A 19922-nucleotide genomic window follows, 5' to 3' on the forward strand; every position below is an offset into this window, starting at 1 on the left:
TACACCTCTGATTGAGCAATATCAAACTTATAAAGCCTATGATTAACATTTTTTTAAAAAATGTATAAATGCAAAAAGGAAAAGGGGCATGGGATAGGGGTTTCCTAAGGGGGGTGGGGAAGGGGGGAATGGGGATAGGGGATGCCATCTGAAGTGTAAATAAAATATCTAATAAAAAAATGGAAAAAAAGTTTTAGAGTGCCAGACATTAATTACTTCCACTGAGAAGAACTAAAGTCCAATTAGATAGATGTTGGTTACCACAGCTTTTAACTTCAGTGTTTCAAAATTTCCCATTTTTGAGATCTTTCACCACCTAGGTAATTTTAGAAGCTGTTGTAAATGAGATTTTATTTTCTAACTTCCTGCTCCAGGAATTTATTGTTGGTATGCAGAAAAGCTATTTCGTTTTGTATCTTGATTTTTTTCTATTTTCTACTTTGTGGGAAGTGTTTCTTAGATCTAAGAGATTTGGGGTAGTCTTAAGGTCTTGTAAATGTAGATTTGTACTGGGATAATTTAAGTCCTGTGTGCTTTTTTGTACAAAATTGGGTTTTTGTGTCCAAAATAAGGATGACTATCATCTCTAACAACCAATAAATACTAAACCAGTGAGAAAGAATTAAGATTTCCTCCACTGAAAGTCTGCAGTGTATCAATACATAAAGAAGTTCATCTAGAGGATGGCTGTCATGTGCATGGGACCGGTCCAGGAGTAAGAAACTACAAGTAATCTATGGCTCTGGGACCATAGACAGGGCCATAAGACATGGCATTAGGGCATAAGGTGAAGCCTCCAAAGAATGGTGGGGAGGATGGTGGTGCAGTATTACTGATATTTTCCTAAGGAGATAAGAATAAAACATGAGCAACCAAATGGGGTTTTTCATTTATATATTAATTAGAGTAAGAATTAAACATGGCCTGAGCCAGTTCAGCTTTCATCTTATTCTTGTGTACATTTTGGCAAACAGGAAGTCACAGAAGTCTGCTTCACCCTAGCAACATAACTATTCCTCATAAAAAACCTGGGAACATCTCCAAACTGTGTGTCTTTAAAAGCCACTGTGGCTTTTCAAGTAAATAATGGTCTCCAATGTATTTTCTATACATGAGTGGTGTCTCTGATTACTTCTAGGGATTTTGCAAACTCCTTTCCTCAGGCTTCCCTCCCCATTCAACAAAGAGTTGGCTTTAGCCACATGAAAAAGTAAAGGAATAAGTATCCATTTGTGAGTTTCTCTCAAACTCTGCCATCCCTTAAGTATAGTAATGTTATTGGTGGTGATAATCAGGCACCACTGTAAGACTCTGAGAAAACTGGTCCTACAGAGGTCCCTTGTAATTACTGCCTTTAATGAGTTACTGGACTCCTCTGGGATGCAGAGCCTCCTAGGCACAGAGATGGCTAAAAGGGGATATGAGTGAAACAGAGGTGCAGACCTAGGGGTTGATTATAGGACTTGTTCTGACCCATGTCCACAGTGAATAAAGGAGACCAGTACCTTTATCAGTGTTTGGAATTCATTCTATGTACTCAGAATAAAGATGAACTTTTTCCTTAAGTTCTTCTAGCCTGAGGGCATTGGTTGTATGATGTTACACAGGACAAATTTTCAGGTATGGTAAAATTATTCATTGCTATTTCTTCCCCCTGAAGACTTTGCTATTATTGAAGTATTTTGTTTCATGAACACCATATATAGTAGACAGCAATTATAATTAATAATGGCAGACTTTTTAACAATTACTTCTTATGCAAAGTTCTCAAAGCTCATATGATTGCAACACAGTTGTTTGTCTGGGTTTTTGAGAACGGGACACACTTTATTGCCTAAGGGTACTTTGAATTTAAGTCCTTATGCCCTCAGCTGTAATCCTCAGCTCAGATTACAGTTATGTAATGCTGTGCCCAGACTGCAAGTTTCTTAAGTCAAATTTAATATACTTTCTATGGTTCTTAATTCTTCTTTAGTATGCCTCCGCCTATGGAGATGTAATAAACTATGAACAAGTTGAAAGATCGAAGATCATAATTTATCTGACAGAGCTCAAAAACCTATATGCTTATTAGTAATGGATTCAATTGTTTCTAAATATAGTTCACTGTGCATGCTATTGGCATTATCTGTGTGTACATTTGTCATGTAGAATCTGAACTACAGAGGCATAATCTGATCTGTGTTCAATTTCAGACAAGAAATTTTAAATTTATGAAAAATATGTGAGTGGGTCAGATGTCCAGTGTCCTATAATATTGGTGAGTAAAAATTATTTCCTTATGCTACAGTTCAGAGAGTGTCACTAGAGTTGATATGGGAAAACAAATATGATTAATTTATTTTATATATCATTGTAAATGTAAAAGAAAACACATACTTGTCTCAAAATCTCTGGTGCTTTTCCTTTCATGTCTATGCTACTACATGAAGGGCTTCCTACATACTTAATATTAGAAACACTTCATGAGAAACTCTCATGTGCTGTCTAGATCTAAACTTGTATATTTGACAGCTGAAAATACAGGCAGTCATTAGGTCATCAGTAGTGATGAGTCCAGGTGAAGTCTCTGGTTTCTGATTACTCCACATCATCCTACACAAGAAATGGGTCCCAGTCATTCACGAAGCAAGCAGAACTTCAGAAACTATGCGATTTTCCTATATATCTCTTCATTTGGTAACACTCAGATATGCAAACAGTGAACATCACAAACATCACCAACAGAATGAAGCATTTGATTTTGTCTCTTACACACTTTGTCTCTGTCTGTGTCTCTCAATATCTCTCCCTCTTTCTTTCCCTGTCTTCTTCAGTCTTTCTCTTTCTCTCTCACACTTTTATTTGCTTGTTTAGAGGAATGTTTCTCTTTCTTCACTTGATGCTAGCTGTCAAATGCAGTACTGTGGGCATGCTAGGCAAGAGCCATACCATTGAGCTACATTCCCAGCCCTCCTACATCTGTTAAGAATCCCCTTCTGCTCCCTTCATCAGAATTGATACATATTAAGTATTATGAGAAAAAGTTGTCCAGAAGAAATATAAGTGGGGAGGTGTTCTTGATTGGATCAACCCAGTACCTGAAGGGCTAGTCAGCAGAATGGAGCCCCTTGGAAATATTGGAGGTTAAAGTTTTAAGTACAGTCTGGAGACAAAATTACTCAGGAGAGTGCACTTTCTTCTGATATCTTTCAATTTATTGTATGAGTCTCATTACAGTGTGAATGGTAGTCCTCTTTATTCAAATATGCCAACTAGAATATTGACAATGTTGAAATAAAACATCAGAGAAACATTAAAACTTGCATTTCTCAAAATTGCTATTAGAACCAAAGTTTAAGCATCTAATAAGCTAGACAAAATTTGGAGATGTGAAGGGAAAGCCCCAGATATTTTGAAACAAGTATACCCTTCTTTTTATATTTTCAATAATTTCTAAAAATAATCATCACATTAATTTTTCTATATCAATTTCAATGACACTCTCAAAATTAGAATATAAAGATTTCATTTTTAGTCACTAGCATTACAGAAAAAAATCATACATTTGACCTATCCACTTATTTTTTGTACATAAAAAATTCCCTGTCTGAAATTCATTACAGAGTGTCAGGTTTTAACAATAAACTATTATATAGTAAGTTTATATCCTGAAGATATTTATTCTACTTGAAATGAAAATTTTATGGCTTTAACATTACATAAAACATCAAATCATTAACATTAAATAAACATTAAATCATGAAGGATACACCAGGTGAAGAAATCGCAGATGATAAAGAATGATGAGGAGGGGCAAATTTTGAAAACTGGAGACAAAAATACTGCAACTTCCAACAAAGGCTTTGCTGCCAAGTAGAATAAAAATGTGCTAAAAGTATATGCCTTTTACTTGGAGCAAATGATAATCCCCCATGAAGCGATAATTAGAAAGAAAACATCAGATTATCATCTCAGGACACAACTGAATAGATAAAACATGTTTTTAAAAGGGGTTGCTAGCACAGACATTGACACAAAGGAAACATCTGCTTTGAAACTCCAGGAGACAGAAGAAGCCACATTGCTCTGTGATTATGGTCTTTTTGTAAGGCATGAAGGAGCAGCCAGTGAGCACACAGGAGAACCTATCAGATGTCCTAGTCTGAAGGTACAACAAAGTAAATTCACTAAAGTTCATGTTTGTGGTGTGATTTGGAATTCCTTTTGCTCAACTATAAAGGCAGTGGGGGTAAGCAGTCAGGAGAACACCTCTAAGTTATATTTGGAATCTTTTGAACTTTATATAAGACAAATAGCAATGCAAAGCAGAATCTACAGGCAAGGGAGACTATTGTCATTGGCAATGAGTTTATACATAGACTTTTGAGAGGATGTGGCTCAGATGTGGTCATGTGAAATACTGATAGAAAAACAGCTAACTATTGTTGCATAATATTCATAAAATAATGGTAGAAAATCAGGAAGGTAAGAGAAAAATGATGAACTATGTCTCAAAAACAAATAAACAAAATATTTAGGAAGTAATGAACACTGAAACATAATAGAAAGAACTAATTATTCAATCGTCAGCATTATAGAGACAAAAAAATTTGGAATGTGTATGTAATTATTGTGATTATTGGGAAATTGATATTGTTGACTACATAACAGATTATCAACAAGAATAGATGATCATGTTTATTTTAAAAGCTGATGTCATATTTAACATATGTCTTGGTCCATAGGCACTATGACAGAAAGGAACCAAACTGCAATATCCCAGTTCCTCCTCCTGGGCCTGCCCATCCCCCCAGAGCACCAGCAATTATTCTACGCCCTGTTTCTGGCCATGTACCTCACCACCATCCTGGGGAACCTCGTCATCATCATCCTCATTCTTCTGGACTCCCATCTCCACACACCCATGTACTTGTTTCTCAGCAACTTGTCCTTCTCTGATCTCTGCTTTTCCTCTGTCACAATGCCCAAGTTGTTGCAGAACATGCAGAGCCAAGTTCCATCAATTCCCTATGCAGGCTGCCTGGCACAAATATACTTCTTTCTGTTTTTTGGAGACCTTGGAAATTTCCTCCTTGTGGCCATGGCCTATGACCGCTATGTGGCCATCTGCTTCCCCCTTCATTACAACAGCATCATGAGCACCAAGCTCTGTGTGAGTCTGGTGCTGCTGTCCTGGGTGCTGACCACATTTCATGCCCTGCTGCACACCCTGCTCATGGCCAGATTGTCATTCTGTGAGTACAATGTGATCCCTCACTATTTCTGTGATATGTCTGCTCTGCTAAAGCTGGCCTGCTCTGATACCAGTGTTAATGAGGTGGTGATATTTATTGTGGTCAGCATCTTTCTTGTCCTTCCGTTTGCACTCATTATCATGTCCTATGTGAGAATTGTGTCTTCCATTCTCAAGGTCCCTTCTTCTCAAGGTATCTACAAAGCCTTCTCCACATGTGGATCCCACCTGTCTGTAGTGTCACTGTTTTATGGGACAGTCATTGGTCTATACTTATGTCCTTCCAGTAATAATTCTACTGTGAAGGACACTGTCATGTCTATGATGTACACAGTGGTGACTCCCATGTTGAACCCCTTTATCTACAGCCTGAGGAACAGAGACATAAAGGGGGCTCTGGAAAGAATCTTTGGCAAAAGGAAAATTCAACTAAACCTATAATGATAAAAACTTGAATTTTTAATATAATTTCATTCTATAAACACATTAACGTGAATATTTTGTAGAATTTTTCCACCGTGAAATCCCACCAGCCATACTAATTGTCCACTATATTAAGAAGCTAAGCTAAGTAGTTTAACAAGGAGGCTGGGTCTGAGGGTCCTGATTCACCTTTCTCTCTGTCTTACCTGTCGTTTTTCCTGAAAAATTGTAGTGTAGACATACTACTATGCTAGACTCTGGTTCTTTCTGATATGAAGTTATTTTCAGATTTTACCATTTGTCCAAATTTCTGCTTTCTATCTATCTCCATCTGCTGGGGAACAGCCCCAGTGGTTCTTCTTTCTGGCTCTCTCTTGAAGGTATCCAAGGGGGAGGAGAATTGGTTGAGACAAGACTTGGTTTTGTGAGATATTTAGAATTGTTGTTTAATAATAAAACATGTACCTATCTTATGTCTGAGTCACTTTGCTGTGGTAGCTGACCTGCTTGTCTGAGTTCCTCTGAGACCAGAAAAGTGCAGCCCCCAGTGTTTAGCACCTCATAGTAAAACAGTGGGGGATTAAGAAAAGTAGACTTTGTTCTATCTCTGCAGGAACTGTGTGGCTCTAACTCCCAGCCTGCTAGTTGAAGTCAAAGAAAGAAAAAGGGACACTTTGAAATCCCACTTGGGAAGGAAAAGAAAGTAACCACATGAGGTGAGAGGTAGGGACCTGGGTGGGAAAGAGGACAGGGAAGGTAAGAGAGGAACATGATCAGGTATTGGGTGGAGGAAACAGGACTGAAGCCCTGACTGAGGGTCAGCACAAAGAATGGAAACAGGCAAACTCAGGAGGTAAGAAGTAGAGAGATCCTTTAGAATGTCTCAGAGACCTGGGAGGTGAGAGACTTGGGACTCAAAGGGAGGGACCTTAGATGAAATGCCCAACAGTAGAGAGAGGGAACTTATAGAGCTCACCTCCAGCATAAGGGCAGTGCATCAAGTGAGAGATGGGGTTGCCATCCCACAGTCCAACACTCTGACCCATAATTGTTCCTGTCTCAAAGAACTTCAGGGACAAAAATGAAGAAGAGCCTGAGGAAAAGGAGGTCTAGCAACAAGCCCAAATTGGTATTCAACTCAAAGGGAGGCCCCAAGGCCTGACACTATTACTGAGGCTGTGTTGTGCTCACAAAAAGGGACCTACCATGACTGCCCTCCAAAAGACCCAACAAGCAGCTGAAAGAGTCAGATGCAAATATTTACACCCAACCAATGGACAGAAGCTGCTGAACCCTGTGGTTGAATTAGGAAAAATCTGGAAGAAGCTGAGGAGGAAGGCAACCCTATAGGAGAACCAGCAGTCTCAATTAACCTGGACCTGGAGATCTCTCAGACACTAGGCCACCAACCAGGCAGCATACACCAGCTGATATGAGGCCCCCAACACATATACAGCAGAAGACTGCCAGGCCTGGACTCAGTCAGAGAAGATGCATCTAACCCTCAAGAGACTCGAGGCCCCAGGGAGTGGGGAGGTCTGGTGGTGTGGGGGTTGGAGGATGGGGACATTCTCATGGAGCCAGAGGTAGGGGTCGGGGGAGAAAGTATGGAATGTGAAACAGTCAGACAGTAGACCAGGAGAGTGATAAAATCTGGACTGTAAAAAAAATTTTTTAAGTAGTTTAATCTTTATTTCTAAGTTTTATATCTAAAATGTTCTCTAAGAAATTTTTCTTAAAAAAATAGATTCTCTAAGAAAGTTCTCTAAGCTTCAGACATGAAAATGACTTTGGGCTAGGTCATGGAAGTAGGCTCAGTTATTTTGGTCATCCTGATAAGCCCATGATATAAACAGTGATCATGAGAGTGTTCACATAATTGGGTTTAATGCCTTGCTTGTTCTTTGATTATTTGTGTTTATTGTCTTGTTTGTTCCTTGACTATTTGCATCTATTGTATTGCTAGACCCTCAACCTAGAACTGATCTTAATGCATACATGTAATTAAAATGGTATAAAAGCAAAAAGGAGGGGGGGGATGGGATGGAGGTTCTAGGGAGGTGAAATGAGGAAAGGTGATGACATCTGAAGTGTAAATAAATAAAATATCTCATAAAAAAAGAAAGTTCTCTAAGAAAAGATCTCCAAAATAAGTTCTCTCTACTCTCATCTCCTAATCTTGTTCTCTTTTATAACCTCTTGGAATGTGCTCTAAGTTGTAAATGCATGCTTTCTATCGCAGAAGCAGTTAACTGCAAGCATGGCAGAGTTTTCATTGTAGTTTTGACATCAGAAAGGACTTAATAGCAGTCCTATCTTGAAAGATCTTAATAATTATGAATATGATTTTAGAATTTCTTATAGAATCATCAGTAAGAATTAAGAAATCATTTATTTGTCTATATAGCATCTCTATAAGACAGTACTTCTTTGTTGTTCTGCAGAAATCTGCTCAAAGGGGTAGGCTAATACCTAATGATCGTTATGTATTTAATAATAACAGGAAAATTATATTAGTATCAGGAATCTTTCCTAAAATGTAATCACCTCAGCCTTATCTAAAGGAGTGAAATCATGATAGATTTACAGTCCATAGAGGAACCACCTCAGGAAGACCACCCACTAGGTTTTATTGCTCTTAGATGGCTCCTAGCATCTACCTATCCTTTCTTAGTACTTGCAGTTTACTAGATAGCAGCAATATCCAAATACCTGAACTTTCTATCCTGCCTGGATTTTGTTGTTGCTGCTTCTGCTTTACCAAGGTCTCAGGTGGCAGTGAAGGCTGCTCACATCAGGTTGTTTCTCACTACCCCTGCATCTCCAATTCTACCTCTCTTCATAGTACTCAAACCATTCTGCTTCTCTCTCTCTCTCTCTCTCTCTCTCTCTCTCTCTCTCTCTCTCTCTCTCTGCTGTGAGCAGGCCATGTGGTCATCTGGGTATCTTTCTAAAACAGCTTTTACCTTTAAAGTAATGACTGAAATTTATTTGGCCATATTCTCAATAGTGTGATTATGGGACATTCGTAAAAGGACTAAAGATAACTAATGCTTGTAAGGTTGGAGAGAGAGAGAGAGAGAGAGAGAGAGAGAGAGAGAGAGAGAGAGAGAGAGGAAGAAGAAGAAGAAGAGGAAGAAGAAGAAGAAGAAGAAGAAGAAGAAGAAGAAGAAGAAGAAGAAGAAGAAGAAGAAGAAGAAGAAGAAGAAGAAGAAGAAGAAAAGAAAAGAAAAGAAAAGAAAAGAAAAGAAAACCTTGCAAATTGTTGGCAGGAATGAAAACCAGCATTTCCATTAGGCAAGATACTGTGGTGATCCATGGTGAGTGAAGTCCCAGCCCATGATGCCACTGCAGGCCACTGGCTGTGTGGCCATGTAGCAGCAGGGATTTGCATCCATGTCTATGGCCCATGTTACCACCAAAGGCCATGTGTGCATCCCTGGTCTGGGACCATGTCAATGTCAAAGGGCTTTATAGAGCTGGCCCTACCCCTCACTGGGATGCAGGAAAAGTAGCCTTGCACAGCATAGCCAGCCTTGAGGGCATGAGAGCAGGAGAGCTGGCCCTGGTCCTTCCAAGCTAAAGCATTGGTTGAGCTAGCCAGGCCAGTGCTGGAGAGATAGGCCTGGTGGTGTGGGTAGGGCAAAGCTGGTGAGATGACCAACTCAGCTACCACCCAAGCCCAGACACAGGGCTTTAGTTGTTCCACCCCAACACCAACTCCTTCTATGAACTGTTGGAGACATTAAGGGGCTGGCCCTTCAGACCCAAAGCTACAGGAGCTCCATAAGACAGGGTTACAACAGAATATCCAAGAGGAGTCCCAGTAAGGATCCAGTAGCAAAAACCAGCAGCCTCAAACTAGACCAATGACTCATTACAGTGAACATTTGCAAATTGCAAAGTTGTTTGTGATAAAAGGAGTGCTATGTGACACATGTGCAGATTCCACAAAGAGATGTATTTTGTTTTTGTTTTGCTTGGTTTTTATTTTCTTTTGGTGGAGAGGTTGCAAGGACAGAAAATGGGTATAAAGGAACAGGGAAATGACTGGGCTTGGGGTGTATGATGTAAAATTCACAAAGAATCACTAAAAAGATTTTTTTAAAGATTCTTTTAGCCTTTACCTTAAAGGTAAAAACTCTCCTATTTAGTGAACAACTACCATAGCCATCTTCTACAATGGCTAAATGTAAAACTAAGATATATTCTAAGAGAGAGAGAGAGAGAGAGAGAGAGAGAGAGAGAGAGAGAGAGAGAGAGAGAGAGAGAGAGAGATCCAGAAAAGGGCAACAGATGCCCTGTAATATATATTGACATTTATAGGAAGTTGAATCATAAACTCTGATCCTTGTTAGCATCATGTTTATATATCTTGAGAGCTATCTATACAGACTTATATTTCACTCAGAGAATGGCACTTGGGAATCTTTCCAAAGCACATGTTTTTCATGGTGATATTCTCCCAACAGCAACTAAGGCTTCTGTATAGTTTCATATTCATAGGACCTTTTACATTTTTAAATTTAGTCCCTAATATTCCTCAAAATACAGGCTCTAGAAACATGGGTATGGAACTCATCCCCTGAATAAGCTATGAATATACTTCTACCTATGCATCTCTCTTCTTCAACTTCCCTCCAACTGTAGTAACACGTAATCAATGACTGATCAGTCACAGCTACAGGACTCTGAAAGAATTGGTCCTAGAAAGGTCCTGGATGATTACACTAATGAGTTGTTGGATCTGGATTCCTCTGGGATACAGAGCCTCTTAAGCCCAGTGATAACTAGGAGGAGAGATAAGAAAAGGGGTGATGCAAATCTAGGTGTTGGCTAAAGACTATCATCTCCTGTGACCATCGTGAATAAAGGAAAACATGATATCATACCAGGGACTGTGTGTCGGCCTCAAATAATCTGGATGAGTTGGCAAGTAGGCAAATGAGCACTGTCTTACTGTCCATCCTACCCAAGAGTTTTAATATTCTGCAGCATATGATATTCTATAGGAAGATTTTTCAGGTATAGTCATTTCCTTCTTTGTCATCTCTCTATCATCAGAGACTTTGCCATATCCTGGATGTATTTGAATTAGTGGTACCATTTGAATTATTTATTCATGGTGTGGTTCCTTTTATTAATAACTTGAAATTATTCTCCTAGTATTATACTCTATCAACATAACATTCCTGTGACTATAATGATTTCTTTTAACTTTGCTGGGGAGCATTAATAAGCCTTAATCAGGCCTCCAATCAAAGACTTTAAGTTCATCTGATGGGTCTCACCAATCTATACGTTTTTAATGATAGTTTAAGTACTAACTACTCCAGCACCCAGGTTTCATTGCCTGGTGTTTCATTTACAATGTAGAATGTGATCTATAGAACTAGAATCTGTGTTTTCAAATATTTCCAGGTCGTTTCTATTTAATGCAAACCACACTGTCTCCTAGGGGACAAAGTATGTGTTGTTCTCATTAAGAATTGCTGATTTAATGGCTGAAGAAGATTCAAAGCTCACTGGATCACTAGGGACAGCACTCAGAGGTGAGTTCCCTGGTTGGTGACCTCTTCATATGTTCCTATTCTACGTGGGTCCTATACTGCAAGGGGAGTAGCATTTTAAGAAACTATTTTTTTACTTTACATCAAGTCTGCTGTTTTAAATGCTAATGACATTGAAAACTACATTTGGAGCACCATTAAGTTGTATTTTACCAGAATCAATATCAGAACCTAGTCCATTCATACATTAGGTAATTGCGACATAAAGCCTTATATAATGAAGCATGATTTTTCTCTACATGTGTCTTCGTTCTATAATGTCAACATACAGTGTCCACATGTTCCAACTGTGAACTCAGCTTCATTAAATACTCACTGATAGCACTTCAAGAAAAAGCTTCCAATTTTCCCTAGAGCTCTTTCTCTGCCTTCTTTCTCAAAACATACTGAAGTTTATTGGTGTTGTCTTGAAGAAAACAGAAGTGGTGAGGTGTATGAGTGTGTGTGTGTGTCTGTCTGTCTGTCTGTCTGTCTGTCTGTGTCTGTGTCTGTGTCTGTGTCTGTGTCTGTGTGTGTCTATGTCTGTATGTTTCTTGGACTGGGAAGTTGCTTTAAGACAACATGATAGTGAGAACTGAGAAATGTCTGGCTAGTCAGCAGATGAGTCCCTAAGCTGAGTAGAGGTTGCACACTCAGGCACAAGGCAGTCTGGAGGCAGAATTTTTACTCATGAGACTGCACTTTTTTCTCTTCCCTTCAATTGACTGCATGAGGCTCATCACATTACAGAGGATATTGTTCTCTACTTCAAGTCTGCTGTTCCAAATGCTAATGACATTGAACACTACATTCTCTGCAATGTTAGAATTAGTATTTCACCAAAATCAGTACCAGAGCCTACACCAGCTAACACATAAATTAATCATACATGAATTATTGTAGAATAAAGCCTAAAAATTTTATTTTGAGTTATCAGCATTATTGGACAGAGCAGCACGTCAGATATACCATGTATGCTTTATAAATATAATAGCATTAGTCACATTGACAAGTGTCAAGATTAGATCATTAACTGAATGATCAAGACTAGTGATTGGCAATATGAGAAGATATGTTTTGAGACAGGGTCACGCTGTATTACCCTGGCTGGTCTGGGGCTCTATGTAGACCAGACTGGCCTCAAATTCACAAAGATATGCCTGCCTCTGCTTCCAGAATACTGGTATTAAAGGTATGTGCCACCACACCCAGCCCTTGGGAAAGATTTGGTATGAGTATTCTGATTTAGTGGTGGTGTGTAGCCTTTAACATTTAAAAAACATTTCTCAGACTGAAGCACAACCAACAAACATTTATGAACCCTGGTAGTTCACAAGCACCATGCAATGATGTGCCAGCCCTGCTGCAAGATGAAGGACTTGGCCTCTCCTGCATGTAGTGCAATCTGGTGGAACGTCTACATGAACCATGATCAGGGCATTGAACCATGTGGGAGAAACATAGGATTTGGTGAGAGCACAGTAGCAGAACTCACCAAGTGTAGAATTTTTTGATTAGTAACTGGTGTGTAATATCTATAAAAGATAAATAGGGATAGCATAGGTGAAGGGGCTAATGAAGGGAGGAAATTATAGGCAAGTGAAGCAGCACGTGTAAAACACTGGAAGCAAGAAATTGTGACTTTAAAGACTAGCATCAGAGAAGAGCTTCACTCAGGTGCGGCACTGCTCAGGTAATAACGCATCATTTGAGAACATAGGAGATTTGGACAATATTGAAAGTTGGATTGAATAAGAGAAATGTTAATAATGTTAAGTCTCCCTAATTTCCTGAGGCACATCACATTAATTTGCTCAAAATATAACAACTTAAACATTTGTAATCTCTTTTTTGCAATGAGTAGGAACAGATTATTTGAGGCACTAGAAGAGCAGCAGGAAGCCAGTGTGGTGGACAGAGAGGGCAGGATGAAACTTGACTGGATCTGGGTGTGGGAGCCATCATCAGGAGGGGTGGCAACCCTCCATGGGAAGCCTCCTAAATTGAGTACAACATGGGTACCATAATACCAGGGGGAAGGAGTTTTGGTGGAGACATGGCCTTCTGCTCTAGAATCTTTCAGGTGCTCTTTGCACATCCCAGAATCCAAGTGGCTTCATTCACACATGGATACACTGAGCACACAGATGTATATTCATTTGAGTTAGACATCCTGGTATATGTGTCCACACGATTCAGGGCTGACCCTGATACTCTTGAGACTCCAAGGAGATCTTCACCCCTTCCCTGGTTCCCCAAGAGGGGTTATTGGATGGGCTCTGGAAGAAAGAGTAGCTGGTACCATTTCAACAGAGCAGAAATGGGTGAATTTGGTACCTAACCCTGATGCTGAGAGACTGTGGAGGAGAACTAGACACACCCAGGAAGAGCTGAAGGCACCTAGGTTCCCCTAGGACCTGAAAGGATCTGAGCTTCTCTTCCTGGGGAATAATAAGCTGGGGCAATATGGGAAACAGATGGGAGCAGTCAGGGGCTCGGCTGCAGCAGAGCCAGCTAGCTGAGGAGTCCAAGGCCCAGTAGTGGGACACTGGCACAAAGTCAGAGGCCAGTTATGCTGGAATTGCAGAAAGAGCTTTGGCAGCAGTAGCTATTCACGGATGCCACACTGAGGTTGATATGGATGTTTTCATGGGGGCAGATCAGGGAGCAGCCCTTATTCAGGGTATAGCCAAGGTTGACATTCCCAAAAGACGGGAGCAGCAGATAATGTGACGCAGTAATTGTCTGTGTCCTTGCATGCAACCGGCCACAGGCAGTTTACATTGCTTTCTGATCAGTGCAGAAGCATATCAGCAAATGGACTTGCTCCACACCCAGAAGGGGTGCCAGCAGCACAGGCAGAAACACCCTCATGCTGAAAGTGGCAGACATCTGCTGAAGGCTCACCCCAAAGAAACCTGCTCCAGATGGAGTGGCCCTGAAGATAATACTGATACCTCGGGTCCTGGAGATTACCACAGGCTGAAAGCTCCCAAACAGCTCGTAATCTTATAAATACATTCTTGGCAGTGTCTACTTGCTAGCCTAGTCTGGGAGTGTAGTATGGAGGCAAAGACTGGATGATGTGGAAAGGTGAACCGCACCTACAGGGTTTCTAGATTGACTGTGCTAGGAAGAAAATAAAATTAGTAGATTTCTGATTTGATCAAGGCCTTACAGACACTGACTTTAACAGTTCTTAAATGTCACCTTACAGAACTGAGAGCAGAATGAGGGCACACTGGGAAAGAGCAGAGTGGAACCGTGGATATCACTTGGATCTACTGGACTTCAACATTGCCTTTGACATAGCCAAGAGACGATAACTTCTAAGACACAAGAGTTCTAAAGGTTACACGGACTTTCAAAACTGGGTTTCAAATGGCAATGTAAGACACACACACACACACACACACACATACACACACACAGGTGTGTGTGTGTGTGTATGTGTGTGTGTGTGTGTGTCTTACAGTGTGTGTGTGTGTGTGTGTGTGTGTGTGTGTGTGTGTGTAATTATTAAAATACAAAGCTTCAGAATCCTTAGGACCATTGATGTCTAAGAGACACTAAGATAAATGAGTAACTTAAAACTGCGTAGGATAGCCGGGTAAGACAAAAAAAAGCAATGTATTTTGATCTCAGAAGCAAATAGCTAAATGTATTTATGAAATGACATAATACAGAAACATATACAAATGTTAAAAAGAGGTTATTGGTGATTGTAGAGATCACAAATTTATAATTACAGTTATGAGGTCAAATGGTTTAAATGAATAATAGACAAAGAGCTTAGAAATCTGTTCATTTTTATTTGTATTTCCAAGAATCTATGTCATTTTTCTCTAGAGGTGCAGGAGAAAGATTATGACAGAAGGAAACCAAACTGTGATTTCCCAATTCCTCCTCCTGGGCCTGCCCATCCCCCCAGAGCACCAGCACCTGTTCTACACCCTGTTCCTGGTCATGTACCTCATCACCATCCTGGGAAACCTCATCATCATCATCATCATTCGTCTGGACTCCCATCTCCACACACCCATGTACTTGTTTCTCAGCAACTTGTCCTTCTCTGACCTCTGCTTTTCCTCTGTCACAATGCCCAAGTTGCTGCAGAACATGCAGAGCCACTACCCATCCATCTCCTATGCAGGCTGCCTGACACAAATGTACTTCTACCTGTATTTTGCAGACCTTGAGAGCTTCCTCCTTGTGGTCATGGCCTATGACCGCTATGTGGCCATCTGCTTCCCTCTTCATTACACCAGCATCATGAGCCCCAAGCTCTGTGTGAGTCTGGTGCTGCTGTCCTGGGTGCTGACCACCTTCCATGCCATGCTGCACACCCTGCTCGTGGCCAGATTGTCATTCTGTGAGGACAATGTGATCCCCCACTTTTTCTGTGACATGTCTCCTTTGCTGAAGCTGTCCTGCTCTGACACATATGTTAATGAGTTGGTGATATTTATCATGGGAGGGCTTGTTATTGTCATTCCATTCCTACTTATCACTGTATCCTATGCACGAGTTGTCACCTCCATTCTTAAGGTACCTTCTGTTCGAGGCATCCGTAAAGCCTTCTCCACTTGTGGGTCCCACCTGTCTGTGGTGTCACTGTTCTATGGGACAATCATTGGTCTCTATTTGTGCCCAACAGCTAATAACTCTACTGTGAAGGAGACTGTCATGGCTATGATGTATACAGTGGTGACTCCCATGTTGAACCCTTTCATCTACAGCCTGAGGAACAGAGATATGAAAGGGGCCCTGGCAAGAGTCCTAAGTAAGAAGAAAATTACCTTCTGTCTGTGATGGTTGCACTTGATAATTTTGAAAGTTTTCACTCAATAGACTGTACTAATGTGATGATAGTATATCAGATTTTCTCGTTGCCATTTGAGATTCTGTTAAAAGCATAGAGCAATCGTTGCTCAGCATGTAAAAGAGAAGTCTATGCAGTTGAAGACAGAAATTATGTTTGAGAACATGACTTTTTCTATTTTGCTTTTGTCAGGTGATCCTAGAAAAGCATATATTAGAGCTACTATTTTAGTTGCCCCAGAATTTTATCAGTTTATCCTGAGTTCTGCTTTAACTATGGTCTCATTTTTAAATTGTCCTCCAAAATCCTAAGTCAATGGAAACCACCATGTATCTCATTTTTTCATCTTCTAATGTCTTCTGTGTGCTACTTCTGAACAAATCTTGGATTTTATTCATTATTAAATTTTTAACCTTTATATTTGTGTATATGGGTGTTTTTCCTGCATGTATATCTGTGCACTTTTCATGCAGTGCCATTGAGGACAGAAGACAGCATATGATCTCCTGGGCCTGGAGTTACAAATGTTTGTAAACCATCATGTGGGTGCTGGGAATGAAACCTGGGTCTTCTGGAAAAGCAGCTAGTATCCTTACTCTGAGCCATGTCTCTAGCACCTCATTCATTATATTTAATTACCTGTTACCTTTTTTATTTTCATGTATATTTTGGGTTTTTTCTTAACTCTTCTGATCATAAGCATAATTTTGTGATTATTTTTATTTTTTTACTTTGTACAGCATGTTTTAATCATATTCTTAGCCATCTCCTAATTCCTCCCAGATCCAACCCATGTCTTCACCCACCTAAACACAACTTTATGTCCCCCACCCTCTTATACACACACATATATATACACACAGAAAAACAACACACAAAAAATAAACAAAATTCAAAACAAACAACTAAAAAAGAAGAAAATCTATAAAATAAAAAAAACACCAAAACAAAGCCAAAAGCACAGACACACACACACACACACACACACGCACACGCACACGCACACGCACACGCGCACACACACGACAACAACAACAAAATGGAGTCTGTTTTGGGTTGGTCAACTACTCCTGGGCATGGAACTTACCTGGAAATATGGTTGATACACCCAGTGACACTCCACTAGAGAAAACTGATTTCTCTTTCCCAACGAGTATCAATTGCAAGTAGCTTCTTAGATAGGGGTGGGACTTTGTGTCCACTTTTCCTTCTCAGTACTGTGATTTTGTCTCCTTTGAATCTGTGGGGTATTGTGTATGCTGTCACAGTCTCTGTGAGCTCATATCTGCACCAATCCTGTTGTGTCTGGAAGATGCTGTTTCTGTAGAGCCATGTACAACCTATAACTCTTGCAATCTTTTCACCTCCTCTTCCAAGTACATCTACAAGACTTTCTGCCATTTTTGTATAACAACATCATCCATACAGTTCTGCTGTTGCCTGGAATTAACTAATAGCCATAAACCCTAGATTTTATTTCCCTAGGATAATGTAAATAAGTTAGAGGCTGATTCATGTTATGTTTTTATAGAAAACATTTACCTGTTTCATATTTTGTTCCTACATTAAGGACCTTGATCCATTTGGTTGAGAATTTATGCAGGTTGAGAGATAAGAATATAGTTTAATTATTCTACATGTACTATACAGTTTGGACAGCAGCATTTGTGAAGATGCTGTCTTTTCTCCAATGTGTATTATCAGCCATTCCATTAAAAAAAAAAAAAAAAAAAAAAAAAAAAAAAAAAAAAAAACAGGTGTCTCTACAATGTATTCCTGAATTAATCAGTGTGTGTTCTTATATAAATACCTAGCTGTTCTCATTACTATAACTTTGTGGCATAATTTGAAATCTAGGAAGGTGAGACCCTCAGTCATTCTTTTGCTCTTTGGCATCAGATTAATATTTGGGTTTCTATATGAAACTTAACATTTTCTCAGTTTCTATGGAGAATTCTATTAGAATTTGATGGGTGTTGCATTAAGTCTACAGATTACTTTCAATAATATGGTCAGGATCATAATCTTAATCCTACAAGTTTATGAGCATTGGAGGTCTCTCCAACATTTGGTATCCTCGGTTCCTTTTTTCAGTGTGTTAACATTTTCATTGGACAAGTCTTTCTGAAGATGCCTTATTCCATTGACCTACGACATCAAATGCTCCCATCATTTTACTCCTTTTCTAAATGTGTTATCATATCAGTGTACACTCCTAACTTGTCCTTACTCTAAATAGCCACAGGATAAATATATAGTGTTGAGGCAGAGAATGAGATTTCAAGCATACACTGTATAATGATCAAGTCAGCATAGCTGATGTACGCTTTATCTTGGGAGTTTAAGCATCTTTGTATAGGTAACATTCAAATGCCTCTCTTCCAGTCATTTTCAAATAAGCAATGAATTCTTGCCAACAGTAACACTCCAACTGTGCTACACAGCATCTGAAAGGCTTCCACTTACCCAGCTGCACATCTTTACCTAGTTATCATCTCCTCACATCTTCCTTTCCCCACATTCTTCCTGGCTTCTGGCAACCACTAATCTACTTCTATGAGTCCACTTTTCATTTCTTTTGTTATAATACATATTGGGAGTTTTTGCTATGTTCCTTAAATTCAACTTTGTTTTTAATTGTAAGCAATCCTATTTGCATTTATTACTTGTTTTTATTTGTTAGGATAACATTTTTATATCACTATTTCTTGCATTAAAAATAAGTTTTCCAGCAGGGCAGTGGTGGTGCACACTTTTAATCCCAGCACTTGAGAGGCAGAGGCAGGCAGATTTCTGAGTTCAAGGCCAGCCTGGTCTACAAAGTGAGTTCCAGGACAGCCAGGGCTATACAGAGAAACCCTGTCTCGAAAAACCAAAAGATAAATAAATAAGTTTTTCTACCATTCTAACATGAGCTTCTAGTGACTGAGATCTTGAGTTTAATTACCTCATTAGTTGTATTACATTAAGTTATTATTTTTTAAAATGTTTTTTAAAAGTGTACAACCACTTGGCTAAGGTCATCCCCAATGAGTCCTAAGAGAGTCTCAATTCCCAGGTGTCTTGTACTCTCTAGAGTATCCCCCAACCTCCCACTCCTTGATGCTGCTTATTTCCATTTATCTGGAAATCAATTTGGCAGTTCCTCAGAAAATTGGAAATAGTTCTTCCTGAAGACTCAGCTATAGCACTTTTGGGCATATACCCAAAAAATGTTCCACCATACCACAAGAACACATGCTCCACCATGTTCATAGAAGCCTTATTTGTAATACCCAGAAGCTGGACACAACCCAGATGTCCCTCAACCAAAGAATGGATACAGAAAATGTGGTTCATTTACACAATGAAATACTATTCAGCTATTGAAATATATTAATTTTCCAGGCAAATTGATGGAACTAGAAAATATCATCCTGAGTGAGGTAACTCAGACCCAAAAGGACTTGCATGGTATGTACTCACTGATAAGTGCATATTAGCCAAAAAAGTACAGAATACCTAGGATACAACCTACAGATGATGATAAGAAGTGTGACAAGCAGAAATGCCCAAGTGCAGAGGCTTCAACCCCACTTAGAAGGGGGAAGGAAATAAATACAGGAAGCGGAGGTAGAGAAGGATCTGGGTAGGAGAAGAGAAAGGCGAACAGGATCAGATATGGAGGAAGAGGACAGGAGAGAAGCCCAGAAAATAAATGGAAATAAGCAGCATCAAGGAGTGGGAGGTTGGGGGATACTCTAGAGAGTACAAGACACCTGGGAATTGAGACTCTCTTAGGACTCATTGGGGATGACCTTAGCCAAAATGCCCTACACTGGGGAAAGGAAACTTCAAGAGTTCACCATTAGTAAATAGAGCCTCAAATGGAGGGGCAGGATTACTGACCAAC

The 19922-nt window shown here is 39.7% G+C and overlaps 2 protein-coding genes and 1 pseudogene across 4 annotated transcripts; 2 read left to right on the top strand and 1 right to left on the bottom strand.

Moving 5' to 3' along the window:
- The first annotated feature begins 1424 nt into the window (after positions 1-1424).
- Positions 1425-6132, top strand: LOC117710871 (olfactory receptor 1). Of its 2 annotated transcripts, XM_076936359.1 has the most exons (3): positions 1425-1620; positions 2196-2260; positions 4728-6132. In XM_076936359.1, exon 3 carries the CDS (start codon positions 4733-4735, stop codon positions 5675-5677), a length of 945 nt encoding a protein of 314 aa, XP_076792474.1. In that variant the 5' UTR covers positions 1425-1620; positions 2196-2260; positions 4728-4732; the 3' UTR covers positions 5678-6132. The 2 variants fall into 2 exon arrangements, with proteins under 2 accessions (XP_076792474.1, XP_034362040.2); XM_034506149.2 differs by lacking the exon at positions 2196-2260.
- Positions 6133-10509: 4377 nt separating this feature from the next.
- On the top strand, positions 10510-16448 carry LOC117710747 (olfactory receptor 1468-like). Of its 2 annotated transcripts, none has more exons than XM_076936360.1 (4): positions 10510-10684; positions 11081-11211; positions 14426-14559; positions 15058-16448. In XM_076936360.1, exon 4 carries the CDS (start codon positions 15076-15078, stop codon positions 16018-16020), a length of 945 nt encoding a protein of 314 aa, XP_076792475.1. In that variant the 5' UTR covers positions 10510-10684; positions 11081-11211; positions 14426-14559; positions 15058-15075; the 3' UTR covers positions 16021-16448. The 2 variants fall into 2 exon arrangements, with proteins under 2 accessions (XP_076792475.1, XP_034361813.1); XM_034505922.2 differs by having other exon boundaries at positions 11118-11211.
- On the bottom strand, positions 13696-14100 carry LOC117712029 (lymphocyte antigen 6E pseudogene; annotated as a pseudogene).
- Positions 16449-19922: the final 3474 nt, after the last annotated feature.

This window comes from Arvicanthis niloticus, chromosome 6 (genome assembly GCF_011762505.2).
Source record: "Arvicanthis niloticus isolate mArvNil1 chromosome 6, mArvNil1.pat.X, whole genome shotgun sequence".
Lineage (NCBI taxonomy): Eukaryota > Metazoa > Chordata > Mammalia > Rodentia > Muridae > Arvicanthis > Arvicanthis niloticus.

Coding starts and splice junctions, on each gene's coding strand:
- LOC117710871 (XM_076936359.1), top strand. CDS start 4,733: ATGACAGAAAGGAACCAAACTGCAATATCCCAGTTCCTCCTCCTGGGC.
- LOC117710747 (XM_076936360.1), top strand. CDS start 15,076: ATGACAGAAGGAAACCAAACTGTGATTTCCCAATTCCTCCTCCTGGGC.